General features: G+C 57.7%; 2 protein-coding genes across 4 annotated transcripts in view; both read left to right on the top strand.

Annotated features, from left to right (window-relative positions):
* ZNF385C (zinc finger protein 385C) overlaps window positions 1-17,552 on the top strand; it is a 54,521-nt gene that overhangs the window by 23,940 nt on the left and 13,029 nt on the right. The window lies entirely within an intron of this gene.
* On the top strand, window positions 10,955-16,482 carry CUNH17orf113 (chromosome unknown C17orf113 homolog). Its single transcript, XM_027896048.1, has 3 exons — window positions 10,955-11,024; window positions 12,715-13,342; window positions 14,296-16,482. Exons 2-3 carry the CDS (start codon window positions 12,824-12,826, stop codon window positions 15,826-15,828), a joined length of 2,052 nt encoding a protein of 683 aa, XP_027751849.1. The 5' UTR covers window positions 10,955-11,024; window positions 12,715-12,823; the 3' UTR covers window positions 15,829-16,482.

The following is a 17,552-nucleotide window of genomic DNA, read 5'->3' as shown; positions in this document are numbered from 1 at the left end:
ATTTTGTACAGTTACATATTTATGAGGAAGAGTTTAATTTATTTGGCCGTTGCCGTGCCGGCAGGAGCGTCCTGGTGTGCTCTGTGCCGTGGCACCCAAGTGTGTGCCCAGAAAAGCTCCCTGGCCCTCCCAGAGCTGAGCAGGGACATAGTGAGTGAGACCAGAGCCAGGTCATCCCAGGCTAATTAAGCATCCAGAAGTTTTTGGGTAGCTGGTTTCCATGCCAACCCCCAGTAGAATCCATATGGGGGGGGTCACAAGCCCTGTGGCCCCCCAGAAAATCTGCACAGGGCTGGTGGGAACTGAAGCAGGTGGGACCCTCTACTCTGTGCCTTCCAGGAAGACCCTCCGAGATTAGATGGAAAATATTACATTCTCTCTCTGAAACTGTTTCCAGGTATGATTTCCACCCCTTTTCCTGATAATTAAATATTTTTAGGTCATCCAGTTTCTCCACCCTATTCGCAGACCTGTCCTGGATGCCTTTGTAATTAGCCATCTCCCTGGGAAAGATGATTAAGGTGGGAGGCACAATGTGCCCGCTCTGCTCCCACAGCCCTGCCCGCACCGTCAGCTCATCCTTGGGGGGCAGAGCTGGGGAGTTGTGTCCCCTAGGACCACCAGACCCCTCCACAGACACGTGGCACCCCACTTTGCTCTTTTTAGATGCAAAAAAGCAGAAATCTCCAGGAAGGATTCATAAAAAAAAAACCCTGGGGATTAATTAAAAAACAGGATCTGGGTGGGCACTGCGGATTCGGCGGTTTAACGAGTTCCTGTTTATCAGGGGAATGACGGGGGGACCCAAGCTGCAAACCCCATCCCTTTTGTGTGGGAACCCCCCGAGGGGAGGATTCAGCCCTTAAAATATGTTACCTTAATCCTGAGCAAACTCAGGAGCAGGAAAGGTCAGTGCCCGCCTTCCTGGCCCAGCAGGGATGAAGCGCCGGCGGCTTCTCCAGCCGGAGCCTTCTGCTCCTGACAGGGCTCAGGTTACAGAGCAGAAGAAAACTGATACACATCCTCCAGGTGTATCGGTCTTGATCCTATCTGGCATCTTTCACCCCCAAATTATACCCTAAATCCTCGGTGAACAAAGTCAGCCAGAAAGGCTCTGGAGGGCTTGGCAGACCTGGGGGATGGGGGGATGCTTCTTCCTGGGTTTTTATCCCTCTATCTCCCTTTTCCTTTATTAATGTGTTCATTGCCCAATTCCAGTCACTATTTGCCAGATTGCTTCTGGAGTCTAAGGCTGGGTAGAGCCTTTCCTGGATTTCTCTCAGCCAGTGAATAGTTTAACACTGCCCTCAGTAGGGTTCAGATTAATCTCTCTGTTGTAGTTCCTGGAGCCTCTCCTCACAAAGAGCCCAGTGCATTGGTGACATTAGGGACAGCCTGTGCCCAAACCGAGCCTGAGCACCCTCTCTGTCTCCCTGCCCTCCCTCTCCCTTTGAGCCACAAGGACAACTCGAGCAGACCTGCCCAAGCAAGTCCAGCTCTACAGCGGCTGTTGGCAAACGCTCTCCTCTGACTGCGTGTTTGGGATTTGCCTCTTCCAGGATGTGTGTGATGAGCTGCATGCTGAGGGTTGGGGGCTGGGGCCTTTTCACAAGGAACCCTTTGGTTCTGTCCCCGTGCTCAGCTCCATCCCACAGCGCAGGTTGTGGGGAGCAGCAGCCACGGGCTTTGCTCCCCCGGGGGGATGGAGTGGATGATGGCCCCACCAGGAGGGTGACACGGGTTTGGGCACTGTGGGAGGGTTTGGGCTGCTGCCCTGTTTTGTGCTGCTCCCCTGCCCACCAGGGTGCAGGGACAAATATAGTAAATTATGTACCCGCCGGACCCACGCTGCAGTGCCGGGAAATTCCAGTGATCTGCTGGGCTGGGCAGAGAGGGCCGGAGGCGTTGATGGCAGGAGCTGTAATCAGCACCTGCAATTAGCCCCTGCTCCAGATGGCCTCAAAGGCTTGGCCACAAAGGAGCACAGCATCCCACACCGCCGCCGTTCCTCTTCCCCCCCCCCCCACTCCGTGTCACACCAGCTCGAGCCCTTTCATCCATGGCAATGCCAGCCTGGACCTGCCCGCCCAGCTGGGATGGGCACAGCACCAGACGGAGCTGGGAGAGGATTTATTGATGGAATTGATGGGTAGAACTCAAGGGGCTGGTCAGGGATGGGGGCAAGGATGCATGGAGGATGGAGTGGGGGGTCAAGGCCGTACATTGGTCCGGCCGGTCTTTGCCAAGAGATGCCAAACTTGCTCATGGCTTGTGGTCATCCCAGGGGAAAGGAGAACAGCCCCACTCTTCTCCCAGTCTGTACACTTCCATGCTCCCTCTGCTCGACGCTCCTTGCAGTAACACCAAACTGCTGATGACATTAAACAAATTAATATCGGGTTTAAATAGCCTGCAGGAGGCCAGGGCCAGGCGCGCGGGGCCAGCTGTCAATCCCAGATTAGCGACTGCCCTGGCTAAACTTATTGCTGCCGCTAACGACCCCGACAGCAACACCCTGCCAGGGGCTCTGCCAGGGCTGCCCCGCTGCCAGCCGACCCTGGGTGGGTTTTGGGAGAAGGACCTGTGGGGGCCGTGGTCTGGCAGCAGCCCAGGGGAAACGGTGATGGCTTTAGACGCTTTTCAGCGCACCAAAATTCTGTAATTTACCCCAAAAGTGCCTGGTCTGGCTGAGGCACATGGGAAAGGACTTCAGCATCTCATGGTTTAACATTTTCATTTTCACTCTGCCCGAGGCCCAGCAGTTCCTGCCCAACTCCTTGAATTGTTTGACTTGAGGGAAGTATTTAATTCCCTCCTTGTTGTTGTCTCCCTTTGAGGGAGTGGGGGGAGAGGATTGTTTCCTCTTTTCACAAGCAGGTTTTTCATCGTTTCCCTGTTTAAAGGGCACCAATGTAGGCAAGTCCTGAGCCTCCCCTACCAAGAAGAGGCCAAAAATCAGCACAGAGAAGGTGCTGCCATGGGGAGCCCAACTGCCACAGCCTCTGCTAAAAAACCAATGGGTCGGGCATCAGGCCCTGGGTTCGTGAAAACCCCAATCGTGGGGGGCTGGGGTGAGCCCCTCACATGGATCAGGCTGCCCGAGTCCACTCATGTCATCCCACGAGCTGATGCCACGCTTGGGTCGGACCCTGCGTGTTTCCAGTGCTTGGCGTCAGTGGTGAGCTGGGCAGGGACCCGCAGGCGCTGGGCAGGGACCCGCAGGCACCGGGCAGGGACAGGCGGCTCCTGCTGCCGATGAGCCTTTCCCGGGGGTCAGAGTGGGTGGCTGCCGTTGTCTCCTCTCCGTGAGCAAACCCCGCGGCGGAGACTCACGGGGGCACCTTGGCAGGTGTCACCCCAAAGCTTGGAGGACGCTCGGACAGAGCCCCGGGGGCGCAGCGGAGCCGCTGAAGGTTCCCTCCTCCCGCCCCGGGTTTCGGTGCTTGGGCAGCCCCGGCGCGGGGGAGGCTGTGCGGGGCGGGGGCCGCCCGCTCCCCCCGCCCATTTCCACGCCGATACCCGGCACCTCTGGCAGCTTCTCCCCCCGCGTTCCCGCGGGGCCGAGGCGGGGCCGGACGCGGGGCGAGGGGCGGCAGCGCTGGGTGGCGGAGAGGGGGTGCGCCCGCCCGGCCCTGCCCGCAGCTCTGCCCGGCGAGCGGGAGGCACCGGCAGCGCGGAGGCGACGCAGCCGCATCCAAAATGCTTCTAGGTGGGTGAAACGCAACTTTCCCCGCAGCCCCATCTCTCCCCGTTGCCCTCCTTCTCTCTCCTTCCATCGTCCCCTCGTCCTCGTCTCGCCGCTGGCGGAGCCGTTGCCCGGGGCAGCCGGAGAGCCGACGGTGCAGCGGGACCGGGTCAGCCGCGGGGCTCCGGGGCCGGCCGGGGGTCGTAGGGATGGTGGGGTTGGCGCAGCGGGGATCGGGGTATCGCCCCGCCGCTGTCCCGGGGCTGCTCCGGCCGCGGTTCGAGCGCTCCCGGCTTCTGCCGCGTTCCTTCAGCTGGGGAAAAGGGCACTAAATCAGGGTCCAGGCTGTTCTTTATGGACAGAAACACAAGGAATTGGTTCTTATTTTGCTGGTAGCTATGTTCAGGCTGCGTGTGTCTGTGTCTCTTCCCCACTTTGAGATTTTGGCCACAAACTTAACTCTGAATAGTGAAACATTGAGGTGGGTTATTTTCTGCCGGGAAAGAGCCCCAGGAATACGCGGTACTTGAAGAGTCTGGGCTCGGAGCTAGGAAAGGGCTCGGCATCAAACTCAAATATTGATTCACCTGTGGGGTCCCCATCTTGCTCCCAGCAGGGCTTGGCATGCCAAATTACCCTCGTGAGATTTTCTTGTTTCTAAGCGAATCATGTCATTCCCGTTCCCTATTGCCGTCCTGCCTAAAACACCCGTTTAAGAGCTCTTCTTGTTACTTGCATCAGCCGAGGCTGTACCCTACACCCACAAAATGGTCCCTCCCCGCCCAGCACACAGGCAGCCTGTTCCCTCGGCTCCCAGCCTGCTAATCCTAATTACTTACGGGATTCAAGCTGAGTTTGACTCACTGCATCTTATTGATTTTTTCCCAGGGCTGCAAAAAGAGGAGGGAAAAGGTTGTGTGCTGACGGGGCTGGATTTTGCCCTTGCTCTTTATCTGGGGTGTCAGCTCCAACTTGTGTTTCTGCTGCGACCGTGATGCAAACGTTTTGGTGCTTTCTGTGTGAAATGAAGGCTGCGGGGAGCAGCCAGCAGCGTCCTGGCGAGGGGTGGCCAGGTGGCTGGTGGTGGAGCTCCGTGGCCAGGCTTGGCCATCGCGGGCTCGAAGAGCAGAGCAGCGGCTGCAAACAGAGCGTGACGCTGCTCTTGGACCCGTTTCATGTGGATTCGGGGCTGGTGATTTTTGCGGTTTTGGTATTATCAGCACTAAGTTCGTGGCGGGCGCTGGGGAGGGAGCGTGGCCCTGGCCGCCAGCAGGAATGAGCCCGGCACGTCCCTGAGGGCAGCAGCGCCGCTTCTCTCCATGCGTGTCCGTGCGTGTGCACATCCGTGTGAGCACAGGCACGTCTGCAGGCTGCCACACACTCGCTTTCCTCTGGTAACATGTCACTGGCGTGTGCTTTTGGGTGCCTCTGGCTGCTGGAGCCGGGAACACGGATGTCATTGGCCTGGCACCATGGGTCAGGGCCGCGCTGAGGTGCCCCGCGTTGGGGTGGCTGCAGCCCCAGCTGTCTGCCATGGATCACTTTAATTTTTCTAATAGTTTGAAACACAATCTTTTCTCCAAGCTGTCTTTCCCCGTATCTCTGGAACGTGTAACACTACTCGGGATATTTATCTGGAATACTTGTTGGGCAAGGCAGGTCTAAAAGACAAACAAAAACCAACAGCAGAGCTTGCTTTTCACCTTGTGGTCTCAGATGCAGAGGAAATCTTGAATAGCCACTAAAGCTTCAATTTTGACCCCGCGGTGCTCTGGGCTTGCTGGCAGTCCTGTGCTGGGACCTCTGGGTGGAGGAATGTGATGGTTGGATAGTGCTCGCCTGGTGATTCCAGCCCTCTGGAATCTGTGGGGGGTACTGGTGAGGGGAGCCTGGCCCCACTCAGCCACTGGGTTTGGCTTTGGGGCTTCTTTGGCAGATGGTGGGACGGAGCTCTCCCTGTGGTTGTTTTGGGTGAATTTTCCCTGTAAATGCAGCGGTTTGTTTTTATTACTGAGGCTTGCCCCGAGCAATGTCCTGGGGGAAACATCTGTCCCCTGGTTTCAACCCTGAGTGAAACCTGGTGGGGGGGCACAGGGGGCTCCAACCTCCTCTAACAGCCTCAGCCTACCCTTCAGAGTATTTTTAGACCAAGCTGTCATCTAATCTCGACCTCCAGGATGATGTGGGCTAGAAAATATCACTGCATCTCCAGCATCAAACTGAGGGTATAATTCACGAATCTCCTCAGCCCATTTTTAATTATGCCTCACCTTGCTGCAACAATGAATTGCTAACAAGTATTTTGACCAAACATGGACTTTGTTTGTTTTTTGAAGTTTCTCGGTGCTGATGCTCCCGGCAGGTGCTGCCAGCACCGATGCTTTGATGGTCTGTTCCAGCACCCACCTGATGTCCCCGAGCTTGTAATGACTGCAGGGGCTGGGGATTTAGCAAATTGCTTTTTTTTTTTTTTGCCTTTCCTGAGCGGGATGTTGGAACAAGTGGGCTGGCTGCTCCCACTCTCCGCCAGAGTGATTATATTAGCGTGGCCTGGGTAGGAGTGGCGGAAATTACAATGAAATACTAGAGGTAGGAAATAAAAATCTAATTAAAAAATAACGACGGATGTGTGTCATCTTCCAAACCCTGGTCATGACCAGCCCAGCTGTGGGGCAGCTTTGCTTGGGGGTTACACACTCCAGCCGTCGACGTAGCCTCGATGGAGCTGTGCTCAGGGGATACAACTAAGAGCAGAGAGCAAGTGGGGGGAGGCAAAGGGCTTCAGCCTCTATGAAACGTAAGAAGGGGAATATGTGAGTGGACTGGGGCTTGAAAGCCCTCTTGGCCCCTCAGGACTTGCTCCCCTGAACTGTGAGTTGGTGGGCTCCCCTGAAAACGGGATGATTCCCCTTTCCTCCCTTCCCAAGCAAAGCTGGGACTGGCTGGAGCCCACGCGGTTTCACTGCTGGGAGGCGGGTGCTGGGGACAGCTGAGATGGTCTGTGTGCACGTCTGGGATGGCACCACTGAGAGAGGATGGCCACTGGCCTGGAGCCTGGCTCTGCCACCAACCTGCTGGGTGGCCCTGGCCATGTCACTTATCCTCTCTTAACCTGTCTGTCTCCTCATGGCTCTTCTCAGCTCTCTGGGGGCTTGATACCAGCCCAGCTCGGGCTGTGTGAGGGAGGTACCTGCCTTCAGGTGCTTCAATAATAGAAATCATTAATTTTCACTGCTAATGGAAGAAATGCTGCTCTGTGAAAAATGTGCGTTGGCTTGGAGGCAATTCAAAAGGCTGGTGGAGACGGGAGCCCCTAATTTGTTCCAAATTGGTTATTTCACTGGAATGGAGAGAAAGCATCAATCTGAGGAGCTTTTCTCCCTTTTCATTTCTGTCAGCCGCTCCTTGGCTGTAATGAATTGGACTTGGCTGTAATTTGTACGATTTATACAGTGCCCAGAATAAAGACAAGACTGATCCGTGGCTCTGGTGCTCCCCTGAGCTCTCTGTCTCTTGAGAAGACCCTGACCTCTCCCCCACCACCCAGGGAGGGATGGGCAGGGCTGTGGGCAGTGGATCCCAGATCAGAGTTCAGTGTTTACCACCTCCTTTTCACTGCCCCTGGTCAGGATGAGCCCAGATCCCTCCTGAGCCACCTTGGTACCTGTGGCAGAGGTTGGTGGGGCCTTGGCTGGGCTGCACCAGCCCCAGTGCAGGCTGTGACATGGATGACACCGAGCTGGTTGAAGTCTCTGCTGGGGGAGGCATCACTAAATGCTGATTTTTCAGATCATTACCTGGCAGACAGGGAGAATTGGGAATTAAAATCCAAAGGCAGTTGGACTCGATGTTTGTTGGCAGGGGGAGGAAAAGAGGCTTGATAGAGCAAGACCCATTGTCCAGTTTTGCTCCTCAGCAGCTGTTTTTGACATCAGTGGTGTGGGGTGATTCTCCCTGTGGCTCTCAGGGAGCAGGATGCAGCCGAGCTGCCTCCCAGGGACCAGGTGCGTGGACTGGAGGGAGCCCAGAGAGAGAGATCACCCTGTCCCTGCCTCTTCTCCTCGACAAAAGGGCTTTGCCCTTCTCAGCTGCTGCTCGGAGGAGCCTCAGCCCAGAGCTGGGGTCACCGGCGGGGAGAGATGAGCATGGCCCTCCCCTCCCCAGCCCAGTAATCCTGTTGTGGTCATGTCCAGAGTTTGCAGGGATGTCATTCGAGTTTATTTCAAGGCTTGTTCCCTGCCAGCTGCAGTCACGCAGCTGAAGGTTGTGACAAGGCTGTGCAGGGGAAGGAGGCATGAGGCAGCATCCTGCAAGCTGACAGTGGCTGGGAGATGTGGGGGGGTTTCCCATTCCAGCAGCTCAGGGGACTTCTTTTCCAGCAGCACCCACTGGTTCCCTCTCCATGGCCCACTACCCACCCAGGCTCCTCCACAAGGGCTTGAGCGTGCTGGAGCCAGACTCTGTGCCCACAGCAGTGTTAGAAGGGCCCCCCTGGCAGAGGAGGAACAGCCCCCCCCGAGCACCCTGAGTTGTGTGGGAGAGCTGGGACACAGCAGGGAAATACTGGGGTCCTCCAGCATCCCCTTCCCTGTGTGGGAGCACCTTCCCTTTCCCGTCTCCCTCCGGTCTCTGCAGATCCCGCAGGAGCCGTCCTTGCCAGATCCGCCCGTCCAGGCACCAGCCCGGGGGCTGCAGGAGTATTTTTAATTTGGCTGAGCTGACACGGTGCCGGGTGCTCTCTCCCACACGAGACAGCGGCTCCTCTCTGCCTCCCCCCTCCGTCACACGCGGCAGAGATTGAACTGAGCTGTCACCACCTTCGGGTGTGAGGGATGCAGCCGGGCAGCTCCTGTGAGTCCTCCCTCCTGTGCATCCTCCCAGTTCGTTTTGGGGGCTGTCACAGCCAGGGTTTTGGGTGCACAGGGCGGGGGCAGGGACCTGCAGGGTGCTGCCCCATCCTCTGTGATGGTCGGGGATGGGGGCTGGTGGAGCCAGGCACCACGGGGTGGGTGGACAGGAGAACGGGGGGCTGTGCAGGGATGGGGCTCCCTGGGGTCAGCAGCTTTGGTGAACAGCACCAACAGCAACACCAGCACCTCTGCTTCCCTGCGGGAAGAGTGTGCGTCATTCCCCAGAGCCTGACTGGCTTAGAGCAGGAATGGAAACAAAATCTCATAAATATCTTTGGACTCGGGGATTTAAAATCTTTTGGGGTAGTATGGCAGCATTTGGTCTTTTCTTGTTCAGCTCCTTACAGATGCAGTGAGCAACGCTTGGAGAACCCAGCCATGGATGTGGGGCTGGAGTGCTGGTAAGGGTGTCAGGGACTGGCCTGGGGCATCCCAGTGGGAGCCACGTGCTTGGGGTCTGCTCCAGCCAGCAGGCGCGTGGGACTCCAGTGGAAACCGGGGCTCAGATGGAAACTGTGGCTCATGGCCGTGGCCGCCCTCGTGCTGTGCAGATGATGGATGTGCTGGTGCAACGGGGCACCTGCCTGCCCGGCTCCCTGGCACGGCACAGCAGGGAAAAATAGCAATGATTGGCTCGAGCCAAGGCGGCTGCTGCTGCATGGGGGTAAACAGGAGTATCTGCACTTCAGTTCCTTTAGGAAGGACATCTGATATCTGGCAGGGATGCGAGGGCAGGGTGCTCGGCAGGGTCAGGGACATCCTGTAAACACTGCCCCAAACCCATGTTGAAGCTGGAGGCTTCCAGCAGAAATGGGCACGCGGGGCAGAAGGGATCAGTGAGTTCAGCCATGCAGGCAGAGGGTGTTCCCAACTGAAATCCCCCAGTCCTGCTAGTGGATCCCAGTACAGGGGCTTGATGGGGTTCCCACGGGAAGCAGGGTTGGCCCCAGCCACTGTTCACTTGGGACTGCTGACCTTTGCAGTCCCGCTCCGAATGCTGGGAACCCGGGGACGCAGCAGGCTCCTGCCTAAAAACTCATTAAAAAGGCTCAATCCTCTTTTCTCGAGGCATTAGCACAAGAATAAATTGGGCATATTTTCACCCCGAGAACCAGCTTTGGTTTCACCAGCTCCTGCTCTCATTAACCCTGGGCTAAGGTGGCCAGGCAGGAATGTCCCCAGAGCAGGAAGAGCCTCTTGCCCGGGGATATGTGGAGGAGCCTGAAGAGAGGAATTCACCGGGGGCTGCCAGACCCCCCTGGTGTGGAGCCAGCCGGAGCCAGGTACAATGCAGCCCCTAATCCAGGCACATTCCAGTGGGCCACATCCCTCCTCATAGCCTGACTCTGCAGGGGGAGTCGGGGTGGGAGCATCCTTCAGCTCCCAGGCACAGGGTCTGTGTTGGGGAATGAGGAGTGGAGTTCCTGTCAGGGGTCCTGCAGGACACTGGTGTCCTTTGGGATTTCAGTGTCCTCAGGAGCATCGCTTGGGGGGAAAGCAAAGGTGGCACAAACCCCTTGTTTCTGGAAGAAGGTGAAGGGCTCTAAATCTCACCTGCATTTAGTCCTAAAAGAAAGATTTTTTTTTTTTTTGAGAGGATGAGTGGAACCCCTGTGCTCATTGGGGAACCCCGGGATGAGAGGGTGGGTTTCAGACCCAGCCCTGCCGCTATAGACCGGGAGCACAGGTAACCAGGAACACGCTGTGGGGTTTGGCCCCGCACCCTGCCGAACCTCCGTGGATGGGGGCGCGTGCGGGGCACTCGCATCCCGGCTCTGCCCTAATCTGGGGATGCCCATCCTGGCTGGACGCAAACGCTCCTGCAGCTCATCCCGTGTGCCCAGCCCCCAGCCGAGGGACCCGGTGTGGGGGCATCCCTTGGAGGGCGAAGCGGGGGGGATGTTCCTGGGCGCTCAGCACCTCGGGCCAAAAAAAAAAAAGGCGTCCCAGCAGGTGAGCCCGCAGCGGGCGCAGCAGCCCCGTGTGTTTTCCCCCCCATAGAGGGGGGCAAAGAGCCCGTGGCCCGTGGCTGCTGCCTCCGCTGTCCCCCCGCGGCCCGGCCGCGGCCTGCCCGGTGCCGGCCACCGCTAGTGGCCACTGCCGGCAGCAGCGGCGAGCCCGGCGGCCCTCGCTGCAAGATGGCTGCGCCCCTGCTCCCGTGAGCCGGCCCCGCCGCGGGCTTTGTTCCCGCAGCCGCCGCCGCCGCGCTCGGCCCCGCGGGGGATGCGGGGCGGGCGGTGCTGCTGATGCTGCTGATTGTGGCTCCGCGGCACCTCGCTTCGTTTTCTTTTTTTTTTTTTTTTTTTTTTTTTTTTTTTTTTCCCCCCCCCTTTAAAAAAAAAAAAAAAAACCAACCCTAAAATCTGGGAAGTTTGCAACCCGCCCCCCCCTATCCCCAACACCCCAAAGCTTATGGCGGCCTTTCCATGGTACGTATGTTCAGGGCTGGGCGCGCCGGGCTGGGCTGGGCGCTGGGGATGATGCTCCGCTCACCCGCACGGGGTGAGGGCAGGCGGGGCTGATGCGCCGGGGACGAGGCTCGGGGGGGGGGGGGGAGGAGAAGCAGCTTTTCCTCTCGCAAGTCAGTGCTGGAGTGTTACCCCCATCTCGAGCTGCTGCCGAGTCGCCCAGGACGCAGCGATGCTCTTCCCCGCGGGCGGCAGCAGCAGTGAGGGGTGCTGGGCTGGTGGTGCCGGGGCTGGTTCTGGAGCACCGCGGGTCATGCGGGAAGGGGGTGCTGCGGTGCTCTGCTCCATCCCGAGCTCCCCCTGACCCCATGCACCTCACACACTAATTGCTGCTTTTCCTTTTTCTTTTCAAGGCAGTGGGTTTTGCTGTAGTGAGTGCTGTGATGGGGAGGCCGTGCTGGATGTGGTGGGAGTGAATGGGGTCAATGACAGGGAGAGAGCATAGGAATCCACCTCCTGGGATCGAGCACTGTCCCATTGCAGCTAGAGGAGCTCAGTGCGCTGCTGGCACTGGGATGGGGCTGCTGTGCCAGGCAGCTGCAGTGCTGGGCACTCCAGGACCACCTGCCAACATTGCCCAGGGCACCCCATGGGAAGCCCAGGATCTGTGGGAGTGGGCACTCACAGCACTGGGAGCTGGGGTGTTGCTCTAATGCCTAAATTGTGTTCCCCCTGCTCCCTAAGGGCTGCGGTAACGGCTTCGTTTTGGGACGTTTGTTCTTCAGAAAACCCCCAAGTTCCTCTTGGGTTTCTCAGCAAGTCACATGGACTGATGGCTTCGCTGCTACTTTCCATTTTCCTCTCCATTTTGGTTCTACCCCTTCCTCACCATGTGCTAGGGTCTTGCTCTTCCTCTTCCCACCACCTTTATCAAGGATCAGTTTGGATTTTCAATCCAGTTCATGGAGGAATGTGAGGATTGGACTGAGTGGGGCTGAAATATAGGTAAGAGGTCAAGTGAATGCTTAAAGGCTGCAACTCCTGTTTTGGTTACGTGTGTAAGTGCTTTGCAGCCTGTAGCTCAGTAGGTATTCGGGAGCCTGGGCCTGGAGCAGCTTGAGTGTGTCACCCCCTGGGAGGGATGCTGGGCTGGCACTGATGGTGCAGAGCACAGCCCCACTGCCATGGGACCTGCCATGGCTTCAGCAATCCCCTGGGCTAGAGACAAGCCAGGCAGGACTGGGAGCACACACGTGCATGCACAGGCACTTGTGTCTGAGCTGTCTCCCAGTCACCCTCGTGCAGCTCCAGAGCCCTGGTGCTCGCCACTGCTGGCAGGTGCTGCTCCTCCGGGGCTGAATGCTCCTTTTTGGATGTTTCATCCAGCTCTGAGCCTTCCTCACCTTCCCAGCATCAGCTTAGGGGGAAGGGCTGCTCCAGAGGGAAGTGTACGGGTGTCCCTGTGATGATGGGACTGTGTGTGCGTGCACCAGTCCCACCAGTGACACCGAGAGCTGACGGTGATGCCGGCACTCGATGGGATGCCCCTGCATGGTGCTGGGGCTGTCGCACAGCCTGGCCTGCCCTTAGCACCGCTGTCACCACCGCTGTCACCACGCCACCATCGTCATGCCACCGCAGCCCTTCGCTGAGCCCTGCCTGAGGTTTGCAGGGCCCTAATCCCTTTCCCTTGTGTCTCTTTCATCTCCAGTCGGACCAGGAGAGTGGTACTAGACCTTCTCACTAAGTTAAATGTGCAGGCTGCTCCTCAAGGCACAGTGCGGTTCAGCCGTAGTGTTTGATTTCCCAACCACAGCAGTATGGTGCCTCCAGGGAAAAAGCCGGCTGGGGAAACTTCCAATTCCAATAAAAAGTGCAAACGCTATTTCAATGAGCACTGGAAGGAAGAATTCACCTGGCTGGAGTTTGACTATGAGAGGAAACTCATGTTTTGCGTAGAGTGTCGGCAGGCGCTGGTGAAGAACAAGCACGGTAAGGCGGAGAACGCCTTTACCGTGGGCACGGACAACTTCCAGCGCCACGCGCTGCTGCGGCACGTCACCTCCGGCGCGCACCGCCAGGCGCTGGCCGTGAACCGCGAGCAGCTGGCCTTCGAGACCCGCGTGCACGGCCGCCCCGAACTGCGCTCGGTCATCAAGGTGGAGGTGAACCCGGCGAAGGTGGCCGTCCTCACCACCGTCTACTGGATGGCCAAGGAGGAGATCCCGGATGAGAAGTGCTCCTCCCTGCTCAGCTTCCAGAAGTTCAACCTGTGCCAGGCGCTGCTGGCCTCGGAGCACAGCGAGTACTACCACCCCGGCAGCGTCAGGGAGATGCAGGTGGGTGTGCGGGGCTTGGGGGGTCTGCGCCTGCCAGGGCTGGGCGGTGCTCAACCTTCAGCAGAGCCAACGGGGTGTTTGTGCCCAGGGGAGCTCCCTGAGCCTGCCGTGCTGCTTGCTGGATGGAAAGCTCAGGAGTTCAGTTAGCGCACTGGGGGGTTTTCCTCTTTTGCCCCAAACTGGGCGCTCAGAAAGATGAAGTAGCCAGAGAGTTCAGAAAGGATTTTTCTGAGTTTTACAAACGCTTCGTGCCTGCTAAAATCAAATTAAATTTTTTAGTGAGTCTTGGCCGTTTGCCAGGCTCTTTGGCTCTCTTGCAGAGCCTTATTTTGCTGCAGATAGACTAAACCCACTAATTAGGTTTCCCAGCCTGTGGTGATGCTTACAGCCCTCACACACACACACACACACACACACACACACACACAGGAAGTTTCCCCTCCAAACTGGGGCGTGTGCCTGAAATGGGGGAAAATGAGTAAAAGAAGGAAAAGACACTGCAGAGTTTTGCTGCTGCTCCTGCCTGTGCTGGGCCAGTGAAGCACTGATGGAACTGCTGGAGTAGAACTGAGCAGGCGAGTTCCCAGTGTCCTGCCTTGTGACCAGCACAGACAGCAGCTTGGGAATGGGATATTGGGGGCTGATGTCTTGATGCTTCTGGTGCTGTTGGGTCCTGCTGTAGTTGTGGGGCTCTGACCCCCAGCTCGGGGCAGGGACCTCCAAGCTCTCAGCCTTGTGCTCAGGCTGCTGGACGGGGGTGGGAGGAGGCAGTTTATTATAGGGAAAAGGAAAGTGATTTCCAGCCTGTGTGTGCAACTTGGGCCCTCGTGCTGCTGCAGGAGGTGGGGAGCCCTGCCGCTTGCTGTGTGCTGGGGGCTGCGCGTCTCCTGCTGCACCTGAACCTCACTTGTGTTTCTCTCTCCCTCCCCGTGCCCCTCCTTCAACTGGCTCAGGCAGCCATCGCCAAAGTCCTGCACAACGAGGACAGGCACAGGATCAAAGCCTCGCCGTTTGTGGGGCTGGTGGTGGACGAGACGGTGGATGTCCTGGAGCACCGCAGCCTCGCCGTGTTCACCACAACTGTCTCCCCCTGCAACGGGCAGACCTCCACCGCCTTCCTGGGCAGCTTCGAGCTGCCCGCCGGGGAGGCCTCCACCGTGGCGGGCAAGGTGGGCGAGGTGATGCGCTCCTTCGGCATCCCCACCATGAAGCTCACCTGGCTCAGCGCTGACAGCGCCTCGCTGGTGGCCGAGCGGCTGAGCGGGGTGGGGACCGCGCTAACCTCGCTCTGCCCGCTCCTCACCGAGATGCACTGCCTGTCCCACGGCAGCTCCCTGCTGCCGGCCGAGACCATCGGCACCACCGAGTACCTCCAGAAGTACGAGACCACTGTGGATGCTGTGTACAGGCTCTACTCCAGCTGCCGGGGGGAGAGCGATGGCCTGCAGGAGCTGCGGAGTGTCCTGGACCTTTGCGAGATAGACCTCGGGAGCCCCAAAGCCATCCACTGGACTTCTGTCTTCCCAGCCGTGGAAGCCATCGACTCGTCATGGCCCACGCTGGTGCTGCTGCTGGAGAGCGAGGCGGAGCACTCGCCTGTGGCCCGTGGCCTCTGCGAAGAGCTCAAGAAGTTCCAGTTCGTGGCCTTCACCAAGATCCTCCTGGACGTCCTCCCCATCTTTCAGAAGCTCAGTCGCTTCTTCCAGCTCGAGGACTTTGACCTTTCCATCCTGAAGCCCATCGTCTCGGCCACGGCCACCACGCTGCAGGCCCAGCAGAGCACCAGCGGCCAGAACCTCCAGGAGTTCCTCAGCGAGATGAACGAGCACCCGCGGGACGGCCGGGAGGGCGAGAGCCGCCTCTACTACAAGGGTATCGAGCTGGCCAACTGCTCCCAGGTGCACCTGAAGCACTTTGAGCACTTGAAGGAGACCTACCTGGAGAGCGTACGGGGCAACCTGCTGGACAGGTTCCCCACCAGCGTCCTGGAGGCCATCAGCTCCTTCTCAGCCATTTTCAACCCCAAGTGCTACCCGCAGTCTCTGGAGGACATTGGCAGCTACGGGGTCAGCGAGCTGAATTTCCTGCTGCAGGCGTACTCACGGGTGGTGGTGAGCGAGAGGGCCCTGAGCGACTTCCCCCTCTTCAAGCGCATCGTCTTCAGCCTCAGCCAGCTCTCCTTCAAGGACCTCTGTGTCAAGCTGGTCTACAGCAGCTCTGAGATGCACGAGCTCTTCCCAGACTTCGCTGTCCTGGCGGCCATCGCCCTGGCCTTGCCCTTGGGCTCAGTCCTTGCCGAGAAGATCAGCCGGGGCCGGGAGCTGCTGAAGCGCAGCCGGTCGCGCCGGATGAAGGGCGAGGGGCTCTCTGACCTCATGAAGATCGCCATCGACGGGCCGGCCATCAGCGAGTTTGACTTTGCGTTGGCCATCGAGTACTATGAGAGCATGAGGGAGTCTGGGTTCATCGTGACGCAGGTGAAGTGAGTGTGGCCAGCGAGGGCTGAGCCCTCGGGCGGGAGCCAGGGCCTGCAGGCAGTGCCCAGCGCCAGCTCAGTGCTGCCTTCCCACATCGCTGGTCCCTGCGGGGCCGGGTGGCCACGGTGGATGGTGACCTGCTCCATGCTGGGAAGAGGAAACAGAATCCTTCACAAAGCCACGCTGGTCCTGTGACCGCCCCTCCCTCATCTCCCAAGCGTCTGGCCGAATCGCCCACGGTCCAAAATCCCAGGGCCACCTGAGATCCCAAATTGCAGTGATTTTTTTTTCCCCCCAAGAGTTTGTCATTATTTTGTCTTAGGGATACGAAGGCAAATCTTCTCTTGAGCTCAAATGTCATGTTGCCTTTGCACAAAGATACCCAGCAGCTTCTGCTTAATACTCTGCAAAAATAATAATTTCTGTTGTTCTGGAGCCTCGAGAGCGAATGCAGAAAAGGCAGCGCATCCTCCCAGCCTTGAGTCGACCCCGACATGCCTGGCGGTGTCGTGTTGGTGTTCCTTGTGCACAGCACAGAGTATTTTTAGCAGTGGCATCAAGTCATGATCATTTCAAGAGCAAGAGATTTAGGGAATGATATTGTAATGACCAAGGAATACAAATGCGTCACTGTGTACATATGTGTATGTGTGTATATATATAAATATACATATATAAATATATATATTAAAAAGGTCTATCTTAATTTTTCTAGTGCTTAAAGTATAAAGATATATAAAGGGACTTTTTTTTTTTTTTTTGCAAGGACAGAATAAATTATGATCAGGGTCCAGAAATAATTAGTAGTGAATTTCTGATCTTTCCAAAATATCCACACATCCTGGCTTTCCCTTTGTACCCTGAGCTCTTGGCAACCTGCTGCCCAAGAGAAAGTCCTTCAACACCTGCTTTTGGGACCATCCAGAAGTGTTCAGCTTGTGTGTTCCTCCTCTGAAGTGTTACTCTCTTTATCCAGAGGTGAGCAGGGCTGTTATTGCCCATGGTGGGTGGGGGCTTGGACCCCTCCGCCCTTGGGTCTGGGGGTGCTGGCGCGGTGGCTGAGCGGGGTTGGGGTGCTGTGTGGTGTTTTCCAGCATGACAGGGCTCTGCTGGTGTTGACTTAGAGGGCTGTTTCCTTCAGATCTGACTGATTCTAATCAGGAATAAACCCAGTGCAGCAGCCCGAAGCATCACCTCAGTTGAATCCTGAGGGCTGGGTCCTTTGCTGCCCCTTGATCTGGTTGCTCTGGGAGTCCAGTGTGTTGCAGTCTATTACTGGTCTGAATCCCAGAGGTGCCTGGGCTGCGCTGGAGCTGCTGTCGTGGTCCAGTGTTGTGACTGTTTCTCCTCCAGCCCTCACCCTTTGGCACTGGGGAGCACACACGTGTCTCCCAGGGAGCCTCCTGGAAAAGAGCTGGAGTGAGTTCAGCCCACGCTTGGTCAAAGTTTGAAAAGCCCTGTGTAAGGATTTGGAGACGCCACCAAAATTTGCTGAGAACACCTCCCTAGCAGGGAGGGAGCCAGGCTGCCTCCGTGTGAATAAACAGCTCCGTCTCCATCTGGCCTGGGCAGACTCTGCGCCAGATGCTCTCTGAGGCAGCAGCGTCTGCGGAGATGGGTCCTTGGCAGACTCGTGTTGGTATGAGAACCTGCAGCGTTGGCCCTGCTGCCTTCAGAGGCGGCTCTGGGAGGTTCACACACATGGGGTGTCAGAGCACAACAGTTGCTCTGCT

Source organism: Empidonax traillii, unplaced genomic scaffold, assembly GCF_003031625.1.
Source record: "Empidonax traillii isolate 1590-97213 ecotype Southwest subspecies unplaced genomic scaffold, ASM303162v1 scaffold476:size613836, whole genome shotgun sequence".
Classification (NCBI taxonomy): domain Eukaryota; kingdom Metazoa; phylum Chordata; class Aves; order Passeriformes; family Tyrannidae; genus Empidonax; species Empidonax traillii.
This window is presented reverse-complemented; position numbering and strand designations above follow the sequence as displayed.